The sequence below is a fragment of the Pelodiscus sinensis genome, unplaced genomic scaffold (genome assembly GCF_049634645.1).
Source record: "Pelodiscus sinensis isolate JC-2024 unplaced genomic scaffold, ASM4963464v1 ctg88, whole genome shotgun sequence".
Lineage (NCBI taxonomy): Eukaryota > Metazoa > Chordata > Testudines > Trionychidae > Pelodiscus > Pelodiscus sinensis.
Window position 1 is genome coordinate 172,125 of NW_027465944.1, and position 24,081 is coordinate 196,205.

Sequence of the window (24,081 nt, forward strand, 5' to 3'; positions counted from 1 at the left end):
TGGCTGTCCAATTGACTGTTCGCCCCGCCCCGCCATAGAGCGCGCCCCTCTACTATTGCACATGCGCGCTTTCTGCTGCCTCCCTGCGTTGTCTTCTGGGAAATGGAGTCCGTCTCTCACACTAGTTTTGCGACACTGGCGTGTCGGTAGCCGTAAAGCAAGGCGCGCTGTTGACAGCTACCCGGGCAAAGCAGGAAGTGAGTTGGGGGATTAGCAAGGAGGGGGGCCCCCGCCCCTAAGGGTGTCCGCCAAGAGAGCCCTGCGCTGGGGGAGATAGCGAGGCTCGGGGAGGGGCAGCAAGGCGGAAGCAGGGTGCCGGGGGGAGGGGCTGGGAGGGTTCTGGGTTGGGGGGGCAGGGTGCCGGGGGGAGGGGCTGGGAGGGTTCTGGGTTGGGGGGGTCAGAGTGCCGGGGGGAGGGGCTGGGAGGGTTCTGGGTTGGGGGGGTCAGGGTGCCGGGGGGAGGGGCTGGGGGCTGGGAGGGTTCTGGGTTGGGGGGGTCAGGGTGCCGGGGGGAGGGGCTGGGAGGGTTCTGGGTTGGGGGGGTCAGGGTGCCGGGGGGAGGGGTTGGGAGGGTTCTGGGTTGGGGGGGTCAGGGTGCCGGGGGGAGGGGCTGGGAGGGTTCTGGGTTGGAGGGGGTCAGGGTGCCGGGGGGAGGGGTTGGGAGGGTTCTGGGTTGGGGGGGCCAGGGTGCCGGGGGGAGGGGTTGGGAGGGTTCTGGGTTGGGGGGGCCAGGGTGCCGGGGGGAGGGGCTGGGAGGGTTCTGGGTTGGGGGGGTCAGGGTGCCGGGGGGAGGGGTTGGGAGGGTTCTGGGTTGGGGGGGTCAGGGTGCCGGGGGGAGGGGCTGGGAGGGTTCTGGGTTGGGGGGGTCAGGGTGCCGGGGGGAGGGGCTGGGAGGGTTCTGGGTTGGAGGGGGTCAGGGTGCCGGGGGGAGGGGCTGGGAGGGTTCTGGGTTGGGGGGGGTCAGGGTGCCGGGGGGAGGGGCTGGGAGGGTTCTGGGTTGGGGGGGGTCAGGGTGCCGGGGGGAGGGGTTGGGAGGGTTCTGGGTTGGAGGGGTCAGGGTGCCGGGGGGAGGGGTTGGGAGGGTTCTGGGTTGGGGGGGGTCAGGGTGCCGGGGGGAGGGGCTGGGAGCTGGGAGGGTTCTGTGTTGGAGAAGCCGGGTGGTGGTCATGGCAGAAGCCCTGGGCATGGGAGGAGTAGTCTTAGGGACAGTAAGCCCCACAGTGTGGCGCTTCAGAGTGTGGTTTCTGTGGGGAGAGGCATTAGAATAGGGAGCGAGAGGGACCTCTAGGGCAAGGAGAATAGTACGCAATGCATCTCCTTGGGTGAGAGGGAAGCTAGGATCTGGGAAGTGTTTGTGCTGGGTTAGGGATTTGTGGGACAGCTCTTAGCAGGTGAGCACTCTTGGGAGGAGAGGGAGCATTGGAGGTGTATGGGGTGGTATTACCTGCTTTGTTTATTCCCTCTGGGGCACCTGGCCTTGGCCACTGTCAGAAGGCAGGACACTGGGCTAGATGGGCCTTTGATCTGACCCAGTCTGGCTGTTCTTACAAGGGGGAATGTAGGGTGGATGCAGAATTTAGAGTAGGATGAGGGGAAAAGGGGGGGAAGAAGAAAGCGTTAGGTGAGGGAGACGGAATGAGGTTAGTTAGCCAAGCTGCCCTGTGTGTGTGCGCTAGGGATGGGTGATGTGGAAACACAGAGACAATGGCTGTGTGATCCCACTGTAACCATCCAGCTCCATTTGACCCAATGCACTGACTCCTTTCAGTTGCATCTGAGGGGGGAGAAAAAAAGAAATGAACAAGAACAGGAGGCCGCCTCCACCACCAGGCAGTGGTGCTGCCAGAGCCAGACAGGTGAGTCATGGGTTTCCTTTTTTGCTTCTCCCTGGTCTGTGTGAGGAAACACCTCTCCCTTCAGACCTGCTTTGAGGTTCTTGGTGTAAAAAATATTGTTGTCCTGTTGTCAGAATCCCCCCAATCCCTATGGCTGCTCCCCCTTGTCCTGCCCCAGATAAGCCATCTATGAAGTAACCTTTGTGTGTATAAAGGCCCCAACCCTGCTACTTTTGACTTCAGCAGGCGCAGGTTCCGGCCTGCAGTTTGTAAAGTTTGGGCTCCTTTAGGATGAGAAGTCCTATAGAGATGAAAAATTGTTGTTTGTTAATAATATTGCTCTTGCATTGTGGGTACATTTTTGTCCCGCTTGCCTTATGCTAAACATACTGGTTTGCCAGTGGGAACATTGGCCAGATTGTAACCCAAGTGGCTTCTGCCTCCATCCCATGGTGGGAATCATATTTGCTGTCATTTAGAAATCAAATCAGGAAAACTGACAAACTAGGAACAATAGAAGTAAACAATCATTCCCCTCCACCCTAGCCCCTTGGGACAAAGATGGGGGACCGGATGAGAAGGAGTGACTCTTCTGTTTCCATTGTCTCTCTAACACACAATGTGGAATTAAAAGTAAACAAACAAACAAAAAACCCTATTGTGTGGGATTTAAAATGGTGTTATGGCATTTCCTTAAGGCACAGTGTCTTTTATCCTAGCTTCATGATGCAGAATTCCCGGTGTTAATTTTCATTTGTGTTTACCTAATGAGCTAGAGTGTGAGGTTTCTCAGTCTCTGCGAACAGGCAGGGTGATATTTTGAGTTGTTTCTCCTTCTTAACTTTCAGATTCGCATAGCAGGTTTATGTGAGCTGCTGGTCTCCTTTCTGATAGCGACTGGCATGGTCAGGCAATTGGTTTATTTTCAGGAAGAGAATTTAGGATTTTGCTAAGATGTTTAAAATGAATGGTGTTAACTCTTGGGTTTTGTATTTGTTTTGCAAGTGTCAGACAATCCATTTAACATTTCAAAGCTCACTCTTCGGTTTGAAGCACATGTGCCAGTCTAATGGGGGGGATTTGATTGCTCCTCTTGACTAATGAGGAATAAAATGTGATGTCTTGTCATACATCCCACGTTAATGGGATCCAGCATCCTGCAACATCCAGTTGGTGGCGGTTAAAGCTGGGTATTATTCCAGGTTTCTTGTATCAGGGGATGTGGGTAATTCAGCTTCTGTAGATTTTTCTTTTGCCCCCTTTTTACTGAACTTAGCTATGTGCTGAAAAGGTAGACAGGCTGGCAAGCTGGCTGTCACTTTCTGGGTAGGAACCTACACACATCACGGTAACTAGTTCTGCTGTCTGGCACCTCACCTAGTTATTCATGGAGGTACCTGTCTGCTGGAGGAGCATGTTAAGAATGTCAAATTGTCACACAAATTCGAGCTGTTGTGCAAGTCTGTGGAGGACAGACTGTCCAGTGACAGATGGCAATAGCCTTCCCTCTCTTCCTGTGCCGGGAAGGGCTTTGTGGCAGACAGACAGATGATGCCTTTAGAATCCACTTAGGTGAAGATAATGTATTAACCCTCCCCCTTCCCTCCAGTCCTACACTCAATAAAATGACTGTGTGATCCGTTAATTGGTGAGACTTTCAATGTTACTGGCTATAAAACCTTGATCTACCACACAACTTATCTGACTGTGCTTCAGCTCGGAGGATGAGGGGATCACATGCGGCTTCCCCATTTTCAGGCCTTCTGAAGGTTTGCACTGCTTGCATTAGCCGTTCTTTTAGTAATCTACCAGGAGGTGGTCTAGGGTTGAGTTTTGCCATCTGTCAGGGATTTTTACATAATGGTGCATGCAAATAGGATTTGTATTACCCTGCCCCGCATTGTCTCGGTTGAAGGCTGCCCTCCTCCCTGATGCTTGCTTCTACCGCCAGCAGGGATTGGGTCAAATTCCATGCATGAACAGGTATAGGGAGTATGTTGGGAGGAGCAAACCAAACACTCCTATAAAAGCACGGACACACCTGCAATTAAATCTGTGCAGCGATCTCTGTAGGAGATAATGCAGTAGGTGCACTCCACCGTACAAACAGCAAGATGCATGTTAGGGAAAGCTGTAATAAAGAATGAGGGGAGTAATAGGATGGCGCTCTTGTAGCTCTTCTCTTATGAGGAACGTATGTTAAGCTGTGCCATGCTTAGCAGTGTCAGTAGCTACCCTAGTAGCTTTACTTTCAGTGGGCAAATTGGCACGTGGAGGTGGTGTGGCCTGCCCACGCAATGGAACCCTAGGGTTCTGTCTCATGGCCTCGTGCTCTAACCGTGAGATCACACTCCCCATAATACAGGAACCAGGGATCGCCCAATGAATGGAATAGGCAACGTATTTAAAAGGACCAGAAGGTAGTACATCTTCACACAATGCACAGTTAGCCTCTGGAGCTCATTGCCACAGAGTGGCAAAAATGGGAAGGCCGAAAGCTTAACTGGTTTGAAAAATAAAACAGGTAAAAGTTTAATAGGCAGCAGGTTTAAAACAAGCAAAAGGAAGTTTTTCTTTATGCAGTGCATATCAACCTATGGAACTCCTTGCCAGAGGATGTTGTGAAGACCAGAACTTCACCAGAGTTCTAAAAAGAGCTAGATACATTCATGGACAGGTCCATCAATGCTTATTCTAATGCTGTTCTGTTCACTCCCACTAGCATTGGCCACTGTGGGCAGACAGGACACTGGGCGAGATGGACTTTTGGTCTGACCCCGTCCGGCCGTTCGTATGTTCATGGAGAACGGGTCCATCAGTGGCTGTTTGCCAAGATGGAGAGGGATATAACCCATGCTCTGGATGTCCCCACGTCTCCGTTTGCTAGAAGCTGGGACTGGACAACAGAGGATGAATCACTAAATAATTTCTCCGCTCTGTTCATTCTCTCTGAAGCTTCTGGCTCCAGCCGCTGTCAGAAGATGGGATACTGGGCTGGACGGTTTGACCCAGTATGGTCACTCTTCTGTTCTTACCCCGAAGCTGGAAGGAAAAACCTGCCCCTTTCTTATCCCTTGGTCTAACCATCAGATGACGCTTCTCTATCAGCTGAGAGCAGAATTCAGGGCTCCTTATGCAATGTCCCATGAGCTAAGCACTACATACTACTGCCTCTTGTTGCCTGTTGGGAGCCCACTGACTTGTGGTTTGTCTTTTATCCTCTCCAGATGGGTTTGCTAGTGGACTGCTCTCCGGAGGGGATGAGGAACAACAATCAGGTGGATGATGGTGAACTGGAAGCGGAATTCTTGGCTATCGTTGGAGGCCAGCCAGATTCAAAAGAGAAGCCAAAAGGGAAAAGTAAGTTGTCCTCCACTCCCTGCCCATTATACATGTCCTCCGCTGGGACACGTCTGCATCCCAGAAGGACTGGATTAAAAGAATTACAAACTGTAAACTCCTAGCAGCTTAATTTCAGGGTTACAGCAAGAGGGAAGTGGCAGAGCCTCGCTTAGCAACAAGACCCACCCCCAACCCCCACAAGCACCCTAGATGGAACTCTGATTTTAAATGGCTGAGAAATGAGCTGTGCATTTGTCGCCTCTTCTCTTCAGCCCCTTTGCCCATGGAAGCTATTGAGAGAATGGCTGCTCTGTGCATGAAGGACCTGGATGAAGAAGATGGGGAAGAGGAAGAAGATCTGGAAGATGAAGATGATCTGATGGTACGAAGGAATTAAGTGACGGGCTGGGAGAGTTGCACAAACGGCTTGTTTTCTAAACAATGCCTCGTACATGGGGAATGTCTCTACAGTAACATTCCTGAGTAGCAACAGGCGACTAGATCTGTGATCCGTTCATCTGCCTGCTCCCTCCAAGTCCTCTTGGAGAAACAGAATTTGTTTTCTCCAAGAAGCTTTATACTTCGGCGTATCACTGGCCAGGGATCTTTCTACTGAATTTTGCACACGGCTGCATGGTGATCCAAATCCATTGTACTGATATTCATGCAGGAATCCCACTGTTCCACCCACCTGTCCACCCTGGGGGACTTCTGCAGTTTTACTATAGCTCCAAATGCAGCAATTGCAGAATCGCCCCAGGACTAATCTGTAGATACTGGAGTTAGCGTCTTGACTCCTAGATTATTCCATTTCCTTAGAGATGAGGTATTGTATGTAAGTGCCTGTCGCATCCTACGTAGGAGGAGATACTTGTTACGTGTTCAAACTCTTGCTCCACTGCCTGTCCCTTACTAGCCAGCACCTTAATTTGTCTCTAGTTTATAAATTGCGGCTTCACTTCCCATCAGTGTGAATTCCATTTTGAGCATCTCTGGACAAAATTAGGAGACTAAATTTCTTTGTTTTTGTAGGCGGAACTCCATGAAGTCCTAGGTGCAGAAGAAATCCAGGGTCCTCCAGTACCAGCTGCTAAGGTGCAAAAGTCCCCTGCCATTCTGCTTCCTTTTTCATTCTCCTCCCTGTTTCCAGCGGAAAGCATAGTCCTAGCACAGAGATGGCGTCTGCTACGTAGCTGTGCCCTGTACGTCTGCTCCCCCCTCTAGCCCAAACCAGCCTGTTCGGCGTTGCAGTGTCTGGGGTATTAGAGAGAGAAATAGCCTGGGAGTTCAAAGTCCCTCTTCCTGCTAGTGCAGGGGAAGAGACGGAGTAACAAAACTGACAGCCAGGTTCGGGCAGGGGCCAGTCTTGGATTTGGGGGTTTTTCAGACACCAGTTGGAATTGGTGTCATTGGCCGACTGCCGGGAGGCTGGTTTGAGCGAAGGGATCGGCTCGCTCAGCAGTTGCAATGTATGGGCATGTGCTGGGCCTGCTGGGAGCCACATTGCCTTCCGTAGAGCAGTGTGGGTGCAGCAGCTGTTCCATGCGAGCAGGGTGGCGGCGCATCTTCCCATGAAGCACGCAGGGGCTCAGGGCTTCAGCGGGCAGAGATCCCGAAGCCAATGCAGCCGGGGGAGAGGGGTCCCTCCTCCAACCCCAGCACAGAGCGGCTGCAGCCAGGGCAGCTCTCTGCCATGACCGGTGGGGGAGTGGCCAGTAGGTTGGGCTCCTAGGCGGGGGGCCATGGAGCTCCAGGCGCTGCCCCCGCCCTGAGCACTGGCTCCGCACTCCCATTGGTCAACGGGAGCTGGGGGGTGGTGCCTGCAGGTAAGAGCAGTGTGGGCGAGATGCTGAAGAGCCTCATGCCCTCCCCCACCCCAGAGACGGGCCTGGTGGCTGCTTCTGGGGCGCAGCACGGTGCCCCAGGACAGGCGGGCAGCCTGTCTTAGCACTGCTGACCGGGAGCTGCCCAGGTGAGCCCAAGCCTCTGCCCCGCCCTGAACCTCCCCAAACCTAGAGCCCCCTCCTGCGCTCTAAACCGCTCTTCCCCAGCTCCATCCCAAAGCCCGCACCCCCAGTCCAGAGCCTGCATCCCAGCCTCCAACCCTGAGCCCCTCCCCAAACCTGCAGCCACCTCCTGCGCTCCAAACCCCTCAACCCTGGGCCCATCCCCGAGCCCGCACCTCCTTCTGCACTCCAATATCCTGTTTCCGCCACAGCCCCCTGCAGTATTCTGAATCCCTCACCCCATCCCCCCAGCACTCCAAAGCTTCAGCCCCAAACCCACTCCAGAGCCCCCGCCCACACCCTGTAAGCTGGGCGCTTGTGCAGCCACTCAGAAGAAACTCTGATGCGCCCAGCTGATTAGCAGAGCGCTCACAGCACCTACAGTCGGCAGCATGTGTTTCTTCTGGCGGTGCACATCCACGTGTGCCTTGGTGCACAGAACAAAATGTATTCCTCCCATGGATGAAAAATATAGGAATATTGCCTGCCCCCCAAGTACCTTCCCCAGCTCGGAGTTCCCCTTGGCCCAACCCCTGCCACACACTGTCCGTGTGCGGAATGACTTTTGTTATGTGATACATCACTTCCATATTGGCGTGCACAACAAAAATCATTCTGCATGTGGACATAAAAAACTAGAGAGAATACCTGTCCGGTGTGTGGCATCAAACACAAGATCAGGACCTAAATGTGCCCCTCAACAAAGTCACTCTTCAGAATTTGGGAGCCAAGTCCCTAAGGGAAAAAATCAAGTGTTTTTGGTGTGTCTTGAAATCCGGTGGGGTTTAGAATTACCACTGACGAGGACAGGAAAAGGCCACACACCTCAGAGTCTAGGGCATTGCTGCTAGCGGAAAGGGCCTTGTGCTAGTGCTGTTAATTCCTCACTCTCATTAGTGATGGTGTCATTTCCACACTGTTCTGTGGCCCTTCTCAAAAGCTTTTCTGAGTGTCGGATGAATGCGATTGTCCTCAGCGTCAGTGCTTAGGACCCGTTGCTTGAGCTCAGCTATATCCTGAGAAGAGCGCGTATTTCTTTGCCCGTTCCCGTCACATAACGTGTTGTTTTTCCTGTGCGTGTCTTCGAAAGACTTTCAGGGAGATGAAGCTCCATTCTGGTTTTAAAAAAAAAAAAAGGAAGAGAAAATCTACTGTGACGAGACACCGTGTTGTTGTATGTGGCTGGGATTAGTTAACCCTGAGCCTTGTGCGTTCAGACGTTTCTAAGGCACTTACTGTCTTGCCAGCTGCACACCGTCAGTCCTTGCTGTCCGAACGGGTACTAAGTTGTGGTCACACTAGACCAGCGGTTTTCAAACTTTTTTCCTCATGACCCAGTTGAAGAAAATGGTTGATGCTGCGAGCCAACAGACTGAGTTTAGAATGTGGGCTCTGGGGTGGGGCCGAGGATGAGAGCTTTGGGGTGTAGGAAGGACCCCTGGCCTGGGAGGCAGGTCAACACTGGGGCAGGAGGGACTTACCTTGAGAGGCTCCGGCTCAGCACTGCGGCAGGGGGCTAAGGCAGCTTCCTGCCTGTCCTGGCCCTGCAGACCAGGCTGCCCCCAGAAGCAGCTGGCAGCAGGTTCCCAGCCAATGGGAGTGCGGAGCTAGTGCTAGGGGCGGGGGCAGTGCTCAGAATCCTTTCCCCTATTGCCGGCTGCTTCTGGGGCGCAGCGCAGTCTACGGAGCCTTAGTTCCACCTGCAGCAACGAGCGCAGCCTGACGTTCCACGACACGGTGCTGGGTCCCGAGCCATAGAAAACCGCTGCTCTAGACCCAGGTTGTCCCGGAGAATCGTTCTAGCGCACGTAAAAACCAGGAAGTGAAACCCCTCGGCCCAGTTGGACTGCCCTGAGCTGAGCGGAATACAGGCCTCTCTTTGGACGTGTGGACGTGGCTGGGCTAGCAGGCCGGTGGTTTGGATTCACTGACCACGCTTTTTCCTCCTCTTCCCTGGGCTCTAGCAGGCGGACACAACGCCAGCGGACTCCGGCGGCGTGGAGTCCACTCTGGTGGAGAGGCAGGAAATGTACAGAGCTGCCATCGCCAACGCGAAGCAAGCTGGCGATAGCTCCAAGATGCGCAGATACGAACGGGGCCTCCAGGTGAGCCTACAAGAACACCAGCGGGAGCGGGACCGGGCTAACGTCTGGGTAACCAGCTTGTCGATGCTTTAAGAACGAAACCGAGCAGATGTTTCAAAAACGATTTGATCTTCAGCGTGCAGCTGAGCATGGTCAGCACTGCCAGACTTCAAAGCATGACACTTAATCCATAGTTAGGCACCCACATAGGGGGGTTATTTTCCCCCCCTTTTGCTCCTAGTGCCTTTGGGGGACCCTATGTGTCCTGAGCCCTTCTGAAAATCAGGCCATTTTTATTTGGGTGTCTCACTATGGATATTACAATAGCTGATAACTCCTCGGCAGTCGGTGTATTGCAGGGTGTGGGGCTCTGATCGTAGATAGAATCCTAGAACTGGAAGGGACCTCGCGAGGTCATCGAGTCCAGTCCCTGCCCTCACGGCAGGACCAAGCACCGTCTAGATGTCTTCATATTTATCACTATCGCTGTGTCCTCAGAGACCGTATCGAACCCAAAGGCCCCAGCATGGTCCTACTGGCACCTGTACTGCTGCAGGTGTTGGCTTTCCAATTAGATGTAAAATGGAGATATCGCTCACTCATGAGAGAGGCCAGACTGGGTCAGCCCAAAGGTCCATCTAGCCCAGTGTCCGGTCTTCTGACAGTGGCCAATGCCAGGTGCCCCAGAGTGGATGAACAGAACAGGGAATCATCAAATGATCCCTCCCCTGTTGTTTATTCCTAGCTTCTGATAAACAGAGACAAGGGACACTGTCCCTGCCCATCCTGGCTAACAGCCATCGATGGGAGTTATCCTCTATGAACTTATCTAACTCTTTCTTTGAACCTCGTTATAGTCTTGGCCGTCACAGCCTCCTCTGGCAGGGAGTTCCACAGGTTGATGGTGTGTTATGTGACACTGCACCAGGGTCATTAAAGTTCCCCTAGTGCTTTTTGTAAGTCAGAGTACCCATCCCAGCCTCCCGGCCAGGTTCATTCTGCATCTTCATTTGGGTGTGGAGTCTTCAGGTCTGAACCGGGATGTGCTGTGACCGTGATATGCGGCCCTTCCCCGCGGGGCTGCTTCCTGCCACAGAGCGCTGCGTGTGTGTGATGCAATTTCTCTATAGAGCGCATGTGGCGGGGGCGCTTTTGGTCCCAGAGGCTGGATGGCACCACAGTGATCTGAGAGGCGGCTGCTTTCTAGTCAGGAAAAATGTGGCGCTTGCTGCTTGCCTGAGGAACGGCTCCTTAGCTGATGACAGGCTGTGGGTCTAATTAGGCTGCAGTTTCTGGGCTGGTTTAGGACTAAGGTGCTGGCCTCTAGGATGTAAAAACGCACAAAAGTAGTTAACCTGTTAAAATGTTTCACTGGTTAACTACTGCAGGCGGGAGGCTGCTCTAACCCACTGCACCATGGGCCTAACTGGTTGGGCTGGTTAACCGGTTACCTTGTAAGCTGGCGGGTAAGCCACCTGCTTACCGGGTAACCTCTTACATCCCTCCTGGCATCCAGTGTCCTTGTTGGGTTTCTCGCAGAAGCAATGGCTAGTTTTTAAGTGCCTGCTCCTATAGCTGTTGGCCGAAACCAGGCACGAGAGTCTGTCCGCACACAGCTAGTTCTCCATTGCTGTTTGTTTCCAAGACTTTAGAAAACATGCTGACCTCTGTGAGGAAGGGCAAAAAGATTGACGAGGAAGAAATCCCTCCCGCAGTCGCACTGGGAAAGGGCGGGAACTCCCCCCTGCCGAGTTTATCCAGCCATCCTCTGCCACAGCCACCCACCGCAGCACCTCCACAGGCCCCCTCTGCAGCGTCTGTCAAGCCACCGCCTCCTGTTCTGCCAAAGCCAGCCCTGGCCTTGCCCATCAGACCCCCGGGGACGCCAGAGGGAAAACCTGCCCCTTTGGCGCGATCAGGTACGACTGGGGGGCCTGTTCATTCTCCCTCATTGCAAATGATGGAGTTGATAAATACCTACTGATCTAGGACCATGATGTTCCCCTGGTCTGGCCGGGGGTGACTCTGAAACAGACACAAAGCGCAGGGACTTTTTTCTCTGTCTCCCGTCAGGTCCTGAAAACTCCAGCCCACAGGCGCTCCTCCAGGACAGGCAGCGGGCGTACAAGCTAGCCGCGCTGCAGGCTAAACAGGAAGGCAGCGTTGAGTTGGCCACGAAATACTACCGCATCGCGAAGGTAGGTGCCTGCCAGCCACAGCGCTCTTCTGGCAGCCTGGCGCGCCCCTGGTCTAGTCCCAGAGGTGGCCCTTTCAGGGCGTGCTGACAAGAAGTTGACCGGTTTGTGCTTAGGAGGCTGGTGGTAACGCACATCCACTGGTGCTGCAGCAGGTTTGGGACTCTCTTGCACCTCGGCTTGTCTTACTCTGGGACAGGCTTTTCCTTCAGTTCAGCTGATCAGCTTTGTACGGGGAATTAAAACCAAACTGTGGCCTGCGGGGGGGAAAAAGACCTTGAAAACTGCCGTTAATGCAGGGGTGAGGGTCATGCCTACATACCGGCCCGGATGTGGCTGAAGAAAATACATTTATCTGCTCCTATCTATCTGCCACCTTTGGAGCATCTTCCCTAACCCACACTGAGCCTGCACTGGGAGGATGGTTCATTTGCTGTAGCAGGAGGCTGGGAGCCCAGAGGTCTGATTCTGGGGGAGACTGGGGCCTAGTAGTGAGAGCAGAACACTGGCAGCCGGGACTCCTCTGTTCTAATTTCTGCTCACTGTGACATCATGGGGGCAAGCTGCTTTGGTTTTCTCAGTTGTGAATTAGGAGATAAATCCCACTTCACACTGAGGATGTTAAAATGCGGGTAATTGGCTAATTGTGTAACCACTGAAATGTTTTCAGCAGTTACACACACCTGCAGCACGGGAACCAGTGCACACCGGGAGCCGCTTTTACACCTGTTTCTGGCACGCACCGGCAGCTGCCCCACGCTGCTGCCTCTGATACAGCTGCAGCATCACGGAGCGGCAGTCGACTCCCCAGGAGCCAATGTGTGATGGGAGCCGGCTCCCCGCGCGTACCAGTTCCCGCCTGCTGCCACGCGCTGCTGTGTCTGATACAGAGGCAGCAGTGTGGGGCAGATGCTGGCTCCCCGGGAGCTGGACTTGGAGCCTCGTGTGACCGTTTGGGTAACCGATAAGCTCATGCTTAATGGCTACCCTCTTACGTCCCTGCCTCACATGGGCTATCCGACCTGGTCTGCGTGGCTGTAAAGTGGCGAGCCGTTGAAGACCGAGATTTAAAGTACTGTTCTCCCTGTCTCGTGCCTTCCAGAGCTTTGATCCCATTCTAGAAGCCATGGGGAAAGGTGAAACCGTGGATCTGGGCCGCCTGCCCCCTCATCCAGGTGAGAATTGACTCTCGGCGTTGCCGAACAGCTGCATCCGCTTTCTGGAGCGCGTCCCACCACTTCATTGGTGTCAGGAGGAACCGGCATGCGCGAGAAGTGCTAACACGGCACTCGCGATCTGTCTTTGCCAAGGCAGGCCTGCATAGCTATACTGGCCAGGAGCTGACTGGTCCGAGTCCTTACGGTGTCATTCGGGGAGGTGGCTTGGGTCAAAGATTCCCTGATGCCAGGAAAGCCGCCCTCGAGGGCGGTGCCAGGACAGCTGTATCAGCCAAGCCTTTCCAGGGTAGACTAGCCCTTGTTGGCATCCCGTGATCGGAGAGGGCCTGGAAGTTGACACTCATGGGTTCTAGTCCCAGTTGTGTCGCTTACGCACTGTGTGGCCTTTGGAAGGGGACTCTGCCGCCCTGTGTGTGTCAAATGGGGCTGGGCGGAAGGAGGTGCCAGCGAAAGAGGAAGTGTCCGGGTTGCAGTGCGCCATCTGGGCGGTGCTTGGCGGGGCCAGTAACCGATCTACTTTCTGTCCATCTGGGTTGATTGGGGTTTTTTATTATTATTATTTTTCACTTTCTGCGTGTCACTTACCAGCTTCTTTTCACAGATCAGCTGCCCAAGGAGCTGCCGTCCCCACGCCCGCAGCAACAATCCGCTGTGTCGCCAGTGACGCCTCTCGCAAAATCCCCAGCCTCCGTTGCAGGTCTGAGCCCCAGAGTGGCGCGTGGGTATCGGGGCCACCCCCCGGCACGACAGGAGATGGCTCCTTGTGCCGTGCAGACAGAGCCGGGTGCTTTACTGCCTCTTTGGGAGCTGGGGCGTATCTCGCCGGCCTTGCTTGGGCTCCTAAGCACAGCAACTCCCCTCTGTAGTGAAAGGTGAAACCTGCCCAGACAGTAAATAGGAGGGGGGAGGAGGAGGCAAGCCGGAGCATGGCCTTACTGTGCAAACTCCATTCAGCCGCTACCCGCAGAGCCGCCGGGAAGCATTCCAGAGCCTTTTGGAGCTTGTGCTGCACGTTCGGATACGTGAAAACTCCTCCTGACACGGGGATGGGTGGGCGTGTGAGGGTTGGGGTGGGACCATTTTGATTCTTATTTATTGCATGCGCTCAGGGAAGAGGCAGTAGCGCCTAGTGGAGAGCGCACTGGGGTAGAACTCAGCAGACTTGGGTCCTATTTCTGGCTCTCCCGTTGAGTGCCCATGGGCAAGTCATGGGCTGCTTCGTGCCTCGGTTTCCCCATCTGTGAAAAGTGCGGTAATGATACTGATTTGGAGGCCTACTGCTGAAAGTGCCAGGGTAATAGCTGGATAGTCTAAGCAGTGGTTAGAAGCAGGTTGGGAATGAAATGCTGAGCTGCCTTCTGTCCACACCTGAGCAGCAGGGTTACAGCTTTTCGTTAAGGAGAGAGACGTTGGCACCCAATAAACCCGTGGCACCTTTCTTCCCTCCCCGCAAACAGACATCCCTGCCCCCCCTCGCGACATGCTGGAGGCTCTGCAGCAGAGGATGGAGAGGTATAAAACAGCCTCCGCTCAGGCCAAGAGCAAAGGAGACGACCGGAAGGCAAGAATGCACGAGCGCATTGTGAAGGTGAGGAAACCGTGCAAGTCCTGGAACCCCCGCCTAACCGTACGGCTCAGAGTGGGTCCTGGCTGCCTCGCCCCCGGCAGAAACGCTTCTGAATTAGCGCTGGACGGCAGGATAGCATTCTCTAGGGGGCAGTGCTGCTGGGCATTCGATTGGTGGTTGTCTTCTGGTGCCGACCTCCGTGTCCAGGAGCTCCGTGCCTCTGAGTGAGATCCTTTCCGGCTCGGCGTCATTAGCATCTTTTGTGCTTCCCCCCAAAGCTGGGGGTGTGGTACATTTTGGATGACTGCCGGCTGCCTTCCTAAATCCCCCTGCAGTTTCATGTGGGTGCACTATACATCGCTCCAAGTGTTCCTGGGCGCTGTTAAAACAGCTGCTCCGTGACACCCCAGAGACAGCTGCATTTCAGTGATGGGCGCAAGATCCGTGTGTTGGTCATCTTTGTTTGTAAAGTTCATCCATTTTACTCGGTATCTTCTTTTAGGCTGAGCATTAAATCCTTGTGCCGTTTCGGCCCGAGGCGAGGAGTCTAATTTGGGGGAAACATTTTAGCCAAAACCTCAGATATCTTCTCAGAGAAAGGGGGTGCTTAAAAACCCCTGATCCTTAAGCCTCCACACAACACCATCATGATTGGAATCCAGTCCGCCGTTGGTGTGCATAACTCCAGTGGGTGGTGAAGTTAGCCGGATCACTTCTCCCATTCCATACGCAGGCCAGTAATGGAAGGAGAAACCCCTAACAGGTGCCATGGGGTAAGATTTGAACTCAGGGGAATGGTTCAAGCTAGGGGTGTGAATGATTCACCGGTTAACTGGTTAGAATCACGCTTAATGACTGAGGCTTGCTGGTTAAGGTTAACCCGTGGGGGCTGGAGCAGCTCCCTGGCTGCCCCGGGCAGGTGGCTCTCCAGCCTTGTGGGGCGCCCGCTGTGGCTAAGGGCTGCTCCGGCCAGACTGGTGCAGCACCTGTCTGTGGCCGGGGGGGCCACTCTAGCACCCCGCTGCCTGCCCACCCCCTTTAATTGGTTAGCCAGTTAACCAATGAAACAGGATTTTACATCCCTCGCGCAAACTGATTGTCTCATTCTGATTGGTTGATGGAACACCCCCCCCCCCCCCCCGTTGGCAGCTTGCAGGTGGATCGCCCCACAGGTTCCATGCGCCCCCCCCCCCCCCCATCTGTCTGTATCCACCTGCCGCCGCTTGTCTGACATTGGACTGTAAGCTCTCGGGCGAGGCCCCACCCCGCCCCGCCCCGCCATTGGGCATGTGGGTCTTTCTCCGAGGGGCATGCCTGGGAGCTGGCCCGTTTGGATTTCTCTTTCAGCAATACCAGGAGGCCATCCGCGCGCACAAAGCAGGGAAAGCCGTGGAGTTTGCTGAGCTGCCGGTCCCACCAGGTATTCTCTGGGTCTACGGCGCCGCCGTGTAGAGCGGTAGAGGACGCGCCTCGCCCGCGGTTCTTTAAAAACTTCCGCACGTGTGAATTTCACGCTGGAATGGCAGCTCTGGGGACCTCTTGATTCACAGCACCCAGCACTGGCAGCAACGGGGCAAGCGTCTACCGCTCCAGCCCCGCCTCCATGGCCGTCCCTAGGGGAGCCTGGCACAACCCCCGTCCCCCCTCCCCTGCCCCAGGTGTGGGGCCCAGGTTCCCAGCCAATGGCAGTGCGGAGCGAGCGCTCGGGGCCAGGGTGGGGCTTGGGGGAAGCGGTAGAGCAGGAGTGGGGCAGACTGAGTGCAGGAGGGGGGCGACCCCTGCTGCTGCCCCACGCCAGCCCCCCCGGGTGATGCCCCGTGCCGTCCTGGGCCCCCTCCATAAGACAAAGTGTGGGGTTTGGGGCAGCCATCCCAAACCATCCTGTGGAGGGTACCGCTCTCCCCACCAGTGTCCCTGAGCTGCCCTGGAAGCACGTTCCCCCCTAGGCGCGAGAGAGACTTTGTCTCCTTTCTGTGGCCATTGGCACCTCTCCTGAGACAGCCCCCACTCCCCAGCAGCTCGGCTCCCTCATGCTGCGCCCGCCGGGGGGCTGGATGGAGCGGTCACGCTGTGGGACCCGCGGCTGCTCTTGGCAGGAGTCTGATCCCCTCTCGAGCCTTGTCATCTTTCCGGCAGGCTTCCCGCCCATCCATGGCACGGAGGCGTCCGCAGGGGACCAAAGCATCGTGGGAGTCCTGGAAACGGCTATGAAACTAGCCAATCAGGACGACCGAGAGAATGAGGAGGCAGAGGACGATGCGGAGGCGATGAGGAAGGTCAGGTTCTGCGGACCGGGGAGCTGACCCGCTAGGCACTCGATGGATCGGTTAAAACCGATGCTGGGCTGGACTAACTGGTCCCTAGAGCGGGACTCATTCACCTGTGCTAGGAACCCTTTTTCTCTCGGGGGTGGGGGGAATGTAAAGGCCAGAGGTCAGGGAAAGGTCCCTCCCCACGCACAGCCTCTGGAGCATGTGGTGTTGAACCCGTCAGATACCCGCGTGGACGGGTCATTAGTCTGGGCAAGCGGGGACACTCGGCTAGTTGGCCTTACTGGTCGGCCGGGGGCGTCTGGCACGGGACTGATCCCAGGTTGGAGGGGCCCAAGAGTCACTGCGCAGAGGTTCTGGTGCAGCGTTCTGCAGCCCAGGCGCATGCCACGAGCATGCAACTACTGACCCGGATTTCTACACTCGCCCTGCGCAGGCTTCCCGACTTACTGGGTTTGAGTCCGGAAGGCATTTTCCCAGGGTTAGATTTGCAGACGGGCGTGGGGGGGGGGGTGATTATTGTTTTCCTCCGCAGCATGGGACACAGGTCACTTGCAGGGTTCAGTTCGTGGGAAAGGTGGATTCTCTGTAAGCTTTAAACCATGATTCGAGGACTTCACTAACTCCGCCTGGGGCCAGAGGTCTGCTGCAGGAGTGGGTGGGGGCGGCCCTGTGGCCAGCAGTGTGTGGGAGGCCCGCCCAGATGATCGTGATGGCCTCTTGAAGTCCTGGGGGTCCGAGTGTGGGTTGAATTTTATACCGCTGGCTCACGTGGGCTTTCCCTCTCCCCGGGTTTTCCAGTTCCCATCTTACCCCCCCGCCCCCTCCGAGCTCAGGAGTATCCCGTTCGGCTGTAAGAAAAATCCCTTTGTGTGTTTTTTCTGCTGCATAATTCCAGCCTGGCTCCCGCCCCGTGCTGCCAAAGCCAGCCGCCGCCTCCCAGCACGTCCAACGAGCGTCTGCCGGAGGTACCCCTGCAGCCGCAAATCCCGCAGGGCCTGGTAAATCCACCAAAGCAAACACGAAAGGTACTCGTGCCTTCCCGCGCGCCGAAACGTTCTGCCGGTGCCGTGGGGCGTGCCGGGTTGTGTGGTGATGTGGGTGCCACAGCCAGTCCCTGCGCCTCTTCTCTGGCTGGGATGGTCGCCTGGCCCGATTCGCTCCCTGGGGCGTAGTACGGCCAGGCCGGGGACTTGGGGGGACGATACATGGCAACGCTCGGCACCAGACTGGACTGTCCGGCCGGTATTCAGCAGCCTCGCCAAAGAGCCGTGCGTGTACTTGGCACCCCACGTCCTGTCCCCGGTAGCAAGGGGCAACGCGCTGTAGCTGCCGTTCCAGTAGGGACGGTGTCGGAGCGGGGCAGAGCGTTACCTCCCGATTGCTGACCGGCAGGCCACCCACGTGCAACGCAGCCAGGCCCTGGAGTGGCCACCCCTGCCCACCACTCCTGGCTTTTCAGCCCGCCCTCCCCATCCTCCCATGCTGTTTATAGACCCAGGAGCTCTTCCTCGCCTCCGGCCTCCTAGCCCTCACTTAGCCAATGCTGCCTAGTTCCTGCTGTGTCAGGCCAGCCCTTCCCTCTCGTCTCTTGCCTGTCCCTGGACTTCCCCTTTCACCGTCCTCCCCTGGCGTGAGGCTGCCAGGCAGTGCACAGGGGACGTGACAGGGTAACAGGTTAACCGGGGAGCCTCAGCCTTACTCTTAACGGCTGTCGCTTACCGGTTCCGGGTTCACTGGTGGGGCACTTGCCGCCGGCCACAGGCAGGGTGCTCCAACCCGGCTGCAGTGGGCGGGGGGGAGAGGGGGCCACTCCAGCCCAGCCCCTCCGCCCGCCCACGCCCCCTCTTCATCAGTTAACCGGTTAAACCTAGAGTGGGGAACCTTTGTGGGCCGGGGGCCGCTGACCCACAGGAAAATCAGTCGGGGGCCGCACACACGTGAGAAGCAAAGAACCCGTCACTGACGTGACCCCCAAGTGAGAAGAAGAAAGACCCTCCCCGCGTTCCCCTCGCACCCCCAGGCTTGGGGGGGCCTGGATTAGTCGATTTTTGTCTGCTCCAGCCCCGCGGGAGGCTGGAACATCAGTACGAGTCCCCGAAGCTGGGGGGCCGGATCCAGGCAAGCATCTGGCCTCCGGGCCTTAGGTTCCCCACCCCTGGATTGCATGTGACGTTTAACCCGCTAGCCAATGAAGGGGGATTCGATGCCCCTCTTTCAGGTGCCATTTGTATCAGAGCCACCTGTCCTGAGCAAAAGGCGTCTTAAGTCCGCGATGGCGCGAGAGATCCCCACCGCAGTGCTACTGACGCGCATCGTGTGCCCACGTGGAGCCCCTAGGCCCTGGGGGGGGTGGGCCTGGTATTTTGAATACACCTGCACCCCCCCTCCTTTTCCAGTTCGGACTCCCCTTCGCGTGCGGTCCCAGCATCCGCCCACCTCCTCTTCCTCTTCCTCTTCCTCTTCCTCCCGGCAGCCCAACAGCAGCTGGCTTTCCTGGAGGGCAGGAAGAAACAGCTGATGCAGGCGGCGCTCCGAGCCAAGCAGAAGAACGACATCGAGGGAGCCAAGCTGTTCCTGCGCCAGGCCAAGGGCCTGGGCCCCATGATCGAGGCATCCCAGGGCGGGCTTCCTGTCGACATAACCAAAGTAAGGTGGCCCCCGGGGGACATTCACTTGGAGACCGTCCACAGCACGAGCAACGCTGGGCCCTGGCCACACAGTAAAGGGTCTCGGCCTTTTCAAAGCCCAGAGGTCCAACATCAGAGCGTCCAGGCTGGGTCAGCCCCAAGGCCCATCCAGCCCAGGGTGCTGTCTGCGCACAGACGCTAGTGCCAGGTGCCCCAGAGGGAGTGAACGGACCAGGGATCCCTCCCCTGGGCAGTGCCTTTCTGCCTCTCGCCTTCAAAATGCCTTTCCTGTGGCACCTTTCGCTCCCTCTCCTGCCACGCCGTGCACCTGGGCTGTGTGCTAGTTAGACAGCTGACGCAGCCCACCCCAGAAGTGGCCGCCTTTCTGTGCTGGGCACTGTGATCTTCACATGTAGCATTTGTCCCTGGTCAAGCTTGTGCTGGCGATGCAGAAAGATAAATGGCCAGGTCGCTTCTTACAGCCCAACAGTAACCTGTCTCTAAGGAGAGCCGCCAGGAGAACAGTCGCAGCCGTGCGTTTCACTGACCCCAGCGGCGTGGAATGCACCAGCTCCCGGACTTCAGTAGAACCGCAGCTGTGTTGCGGACTGACCCCTGCAAGCCCCACTCCCCGCACTTTCCAAGTGCCGACTAGCGATGCAAAATCCCCTTGAGAGTTTTAACCAGTTAAACTATATGTTGGACCAGTTAACCAGCCTGCAGCGTTGCACCTGGGGGGACGCTGGATTAGCCCCCATCCGTAGTGCAGCGCAGTGGGGCAGCCCACAGTGCGGGGGTCCAGCTGGGACGGGCGCTGGTTAACCGGTTCCCCGTTTACATCCCTACTGCTGAGGCGGTGTCTGTAGGGGAGAATAGCCTAATGGCTAGCTTAGGGATGAGCGTTTCTCCTGCTCCGCGCTCTGAGAGGGGCGCTGGGCCCAGTGCTCAGGGCAGAGACCGGCCGGCCGTACCCCTGGCTTTGCCTCACTGCGGGACTTTGCCGGTGGATATGTGAGAGGAAGCAGCGTGTCCGGAGTGCGACTGGGGCTATTACCTGCCTTCCGGGGGCTGGCAGGCTGGGTCAGCGAAGGAAGACGGAGGATGCGGTACAGCGCCCGGGCGAGTCCTCATGCAGGAAATCTCTTCCCTTGAAACTGCCGGCCAGTCGCACGCCCCCCTTCTCTTCCAGGTGCCCTCAGCCCCCGAAAACAAGGAGGATTTCGTGCTCATGCAGCGTCGTGGGGTCAGCATCCCCCCGGAGGCAGCCAGCCAGTACGTGGAGCTCATGAAGCGGATGAAGCAACAGCACGAGGTAGAAGTTTCAGGGGAGGTGGGCTGGGAAGAGCACGCCCTGCAGGGCTGCCCGAGGCCTAGAAGCTAGTGGGCACAGGAGTAACGGGGCAGTGGATTCCTCCATGCCTTAAGCTAGGGGTGAGGAACCGCAGGCCCAGGGGCCGGATGTGACCCCTGGCTTCCCTGGATCTGGCCCGCGAGGCTCAGGGTTCCCCCCAGCATTGGGGAGCCCATGCTGGGGCTCCAGCCCCCCTTCTGCAGGGCTGGAGGACACAAGATCCTTGGCCCCCCTAGGCCGGTGTGCAGGGGAAAGTAGGGAAGGGTCTGTCTGCTTCTCACTGAGGGTTTAGTGGTTTTGCTTCTCACGTGTGTGGCCCCAAACTGGTTTTCTGTAGGTCAGTGGCCCCCGATTCCCGCTCCCCCCCCTTGGTTAGGCTGCCGGCTGTGGTCCTAAGAGTGTTAGGATCCTGTCAGCTGCTGCGTCCGGTCAAGTCAAACGTCGCCTCTTGGGGGGCCACGTCTCCAGGGCCGTGGGATGTCGGTGGGCGTAGCGAGAAAGCGCAGGTGTCGGTTGGCTTCCGAGGCGTCGGGCCAGGCGGCTGGGGGAGACGCCCCTTCCGTTAAGCTGGCTTGTGTGTGGGCGGGAACGTGACCCGGACGGCAGTGCGCCAGCTGAGTCGCAAAGGCTTGTGGGCGGGAGGAGGGATCGCTTGGGCCCATGCCCACCGTTGCCTCTTTGCGCATCCTCCCCGTTCTGACTCAGCGGCTCCGTCTGAGAACACTTCTCCGCCCGTGGCCGTGTCTGAGAAGGGCGGCGGGTCCGTGGGCGGCGGGCGCTGGAGGAGGGGGGATTGTGGTAACTTTCTCTTGTGTATTTTTTGTCCCAGATGTGTATGAATTACTCCAAGCAGTTCACTCACCTGGGGAATATTGCCGAAACGACCAAGTACGTACGTCAGCAGGAGGGATTTCTGTCGCTCTTTCCCTCCGGCTCCCGCCCTTGGCTTGGTTGTACCCCCCCGACGCTGTTGCAGAATTACCTAGCGTGGCTTCCAGCAGGGAAGTCCTGCGTTTCCTGTCCCAGATGCGCCTGTGTTGGCTTGCCACCAATTTCTGGCCTGCTGGCAGCTCTGCTGCACGTTCTGCCGTTCAGATGAGATGCTAAGCAGAGGTCCTGACTCTCGGACATTTTTCCCAGCTCCAGTGTCCTGCCTGAATTCCAGCCCAGGGAATTCCTGCCTGCCTGCAATTCCCGGCATGCAGGACACTTCGCTGCGCAGTGTTGTTTAACAACACACGCCAGCTGCTGTTTTCTGCTCCAGAGGTGGCCACGTTTCGGTGGTGGCCAAGGTTCCCTCTAAGCTTTTCCATCCCTGTGTGGAATAAATTGTACGTGCATGTGCGAATGTGCACCACCAGTAGAAACAAAATCCTAGCAGCGGGCGCTCTGCTAATCAGCTGGGCGGCATTTGACTGTCACAAGCACCCAGATATTGCAACTTCGGAAGCATTCGGATAAAGGCTGCTGTGTTAAAGATTGAAAGTGTTCGCCGTGAGAATGTCCAGCTGGTCGCCCCTGGCTCCAGTTTCTCCACCCTAGAATTGCTTGTATTAAATTCAGCAGTCTCTCTTCCAGCCCCTCCCCCAGGCAAAGCTAGGAGTGCACATTACGGTGGCCTGGGCCCATGTGGTCGGGTTTGCTCCACCTCTGTCGGACGTAGGCCGCTGGTTTGAATTTGTGAGCTAGGAACTGGCTCGGTGGCTGAGGCGCACAGAGGGGCCCTCAGCCAGCGCGGAGGCCAACGCTACAAGATCTCTGTGCTGTGGGCCCAACACGCGTCACGCAGTAAAGCGACGGTGGGGTCCCCCAGCTCGGAGCTGAAGGGAGGGCAGAGAACTGGAGGGTGCGTCCAGACGGCAGTTCTGAGGGGTGACTGCCGCTCTCCCGGCACCCTTGGGGTACAACCGCACCCAGGATCTACCCTGACAGCCTGTGCTGCTGTTCTGGCTGTGTCTGGCGAGGCATGCAGGAGCTGCAGCCATGCCTCCCGCTGGTGGGGGAGACGTACCGAAGGGCCTGCACAGAGAGGGACTGTGGCAGGCCTCTCCGGCAGGCTGGGGGGTGGAGGCCGAGTGGGCGATGCAGGAATGCCCTTGCAGCGCCCCGAGAGCAGCCCACAGAATAACCCGGGGGGCTGCAATGGAATCTCCCGGCTCGTCTCTGCTCCTCTCCCGCCAGGTTTGAGAAGATGGCCGAGGACTGCAAGAGTAACATGGAAATCTTAAAGCAAGCCCACGCCAAGGGCTTCCCGCTGCCCAAGTACCACTACGAGCAGAGGACCTTCAGTGTGGTCAAGTAGGTGAATGCGCGGCCAGCGGCTTCCTGCTCCTTCCATCCCAGCCATTACAGGCCTCTCCCAAGCTGCTCTACCTGGCCCACGGGCCTCGCTTTCCGGGAGCCCTTCTCTCCACCGGGCTGTACACGGTGCCCTCTGCCTCCCAGCAGGTCTGCCCCGCCGCCTCTAGTCTCCAGAACTGCGTAGGGGGGTTGAGTTCTTTCAGGCTAGGGCGTGCGAGTCAGGCAGAGATGGGGGCTCCCAGCGGGTGGGGCGACTAGGCCTGTTGTATGTTTCACCCCCCTGGCTAGCCCTAGTCGCCTCAGTTACACACTGTTGGCTAAAACTGAGATCTGGGCTGCTCCGTGCCTCAGTTTCCCCATTAGCAAAATGGGGTAGCACCCTTTTTCAGATGCACTGCAGTCCTGGGTGGAAGGCGGGGCAAGAGCCGTGTCTCATTTGTACCGGAAGGTGGTCCTGGCAGAGAGAGATTTTACTGGTAGAACTGAGGCCCAGCTGTGCCGCATGCAGGGGCTGGAAGTGTGGCCCTGCAAGGGGCGCTGGCCCCAGGTCACTGCTGGGCTGGCTGGAGGGGGTGGGAATTCCTGGCTGTTTAACCTTCCTTCTGCCTTATTCTTGCAGGATCTTCCCCGAGCTGAACAGCAACGACATGGTTCTCACGATCGTGAAGGGGATCAACCTCCCAGCCCCGCCAGGTAACACGGCGGTCGACTCGGCCGAGCAAAGTGGCGGGAGGGAGGGGTCCAGGTGCTGCTCTGCGAAGTAGCCAGAAACAGCTGCTGTGAGCCAGTCGCGCGCTAACGCAGGGACAGACGGGAGCCGCTGACCGGCCCCGGGCTCGTGGCAGCTGTCGGGGGCAGCGACAGGCCGCTTAGCTCTGGGACGGCCACACAACGATGGGTGTCAGACCCTCGCAGGGGGCGGCGTTTCACCTGCCTGGAAATGTTTTTCCCCCCAACAGAAAATTTATTTTTTACAGGAAAATTTGAGACCCGCAACATTTCTCTTAGGAAATGCTGCTGCAGTGCCTTATGGGAGTTGTAGTTAGGGTGTCTCATGCCCCCGTTTTACAGACCACGTAGGCTCCCCGATTCACCTGTATCTGCCACAGTGTACCACTGTCTGCCTATGGGAGTCCGGGGCTATGGTGCATCTTGGAAAATGGAGTCCAGCCAGGGAGCTCAGCTAGTAGAGGAGATCGGGGATAGGAGGCAGCTGAACTACAGCTCCCATGATGCAGTGTGGCAGACTGTCCCAGTAGAAATACTTTGGTTTGGGGCTATGCAGAAGAGTGAGCACTTCCTGTGGAGATCGGACACTTCTC

The 24,081-nt window shown here is 56.9% G+C and overlaps 1 protein-coding gene across 7 annotated transcripts in view; it reads left to right on the forward strand.

Annotated features, from left to right (window-relative positions):
* The first annotated feature begins 93 nt into the window (after positions 1-93).
* CC2D1A (coiled-coil and C2 domain containing 1A) overlaps positions 94-24,081 on the forward strand; it is a 36,598-nt gene continuing 12,610 nt past the window's right edge. For 4 of the 7 annotated variants that reach the window (XR_012899734.1, XM_075917184.1, XM_075917186.1 and 1 more), the window contains exons 1-19: positions 94-197; positions 1,769-1,856; positions 5,063-5,195; positions 5,450-5,559; positions 6,210-6,272; positions 9,148-9,288; positions 10,913-11,186; positions 11,341-11,465; positions 12,565-12,637; positions 13,242-13,337; positions 14,098-14,228; positions 15,555-15,627; positions 16,344-16,483; positions 17,376-17,505; positions 18,954-19,126; positions 20,297-20,419; positions 21,288-21,346; positions 22,640-22,756; positions 23,379-23,452. Coding sequence is in view for 6 of the 7 variants with exons in the window: in XM_075917184.1 (XP_075773299.1) it covers positions 1,797-1,856; positions 5,063-5,195; positions 5,450-5,559; positions 6,210-6,272; positions 9,148-9,288; positions 10,913-11,186; positions 11,341-11,465; positions 12,565-12,637; positions 13,242-13,337; positions 14,098-14,228; positions 15,555-15,627; positions 16,344-16,483; positions 17,376-17,505; positions 18,954-19,126; positions 20,297-20,419; positions 21,288-21,346; positions 22,640-22,756; positions 23,379-23,452 (2,095 nt within the window). In the remaining variant the exon portion in view is untranslated. Of the gene's footprint in view, positions 198-1,130; positions 1,392-1,768; positions 1,857-5,062; positions 5,196-5,449; positions 5,560-6,209; positions 6,273-9,147; positions 9,289-10,912; positions 11,187-11,340; positions 11,466-12,564; positions 12,638-13,241; positions 13,338-14,097; positions 14,229-15,554; positions 15,628-16,343; positions 16,484-17,375; positions 17,506-18,953; positions 19,127-20,296; positions 20,420-21,287; positions 21,347-22,639; positions 22,757-23,378; positions 23,453-24,081 lie in introns of those variants that run through there. The other 3 variants (XM_075917187.1, XM_075917188.1, XM_075917185.1) reach the window with 2 other exon arrangements.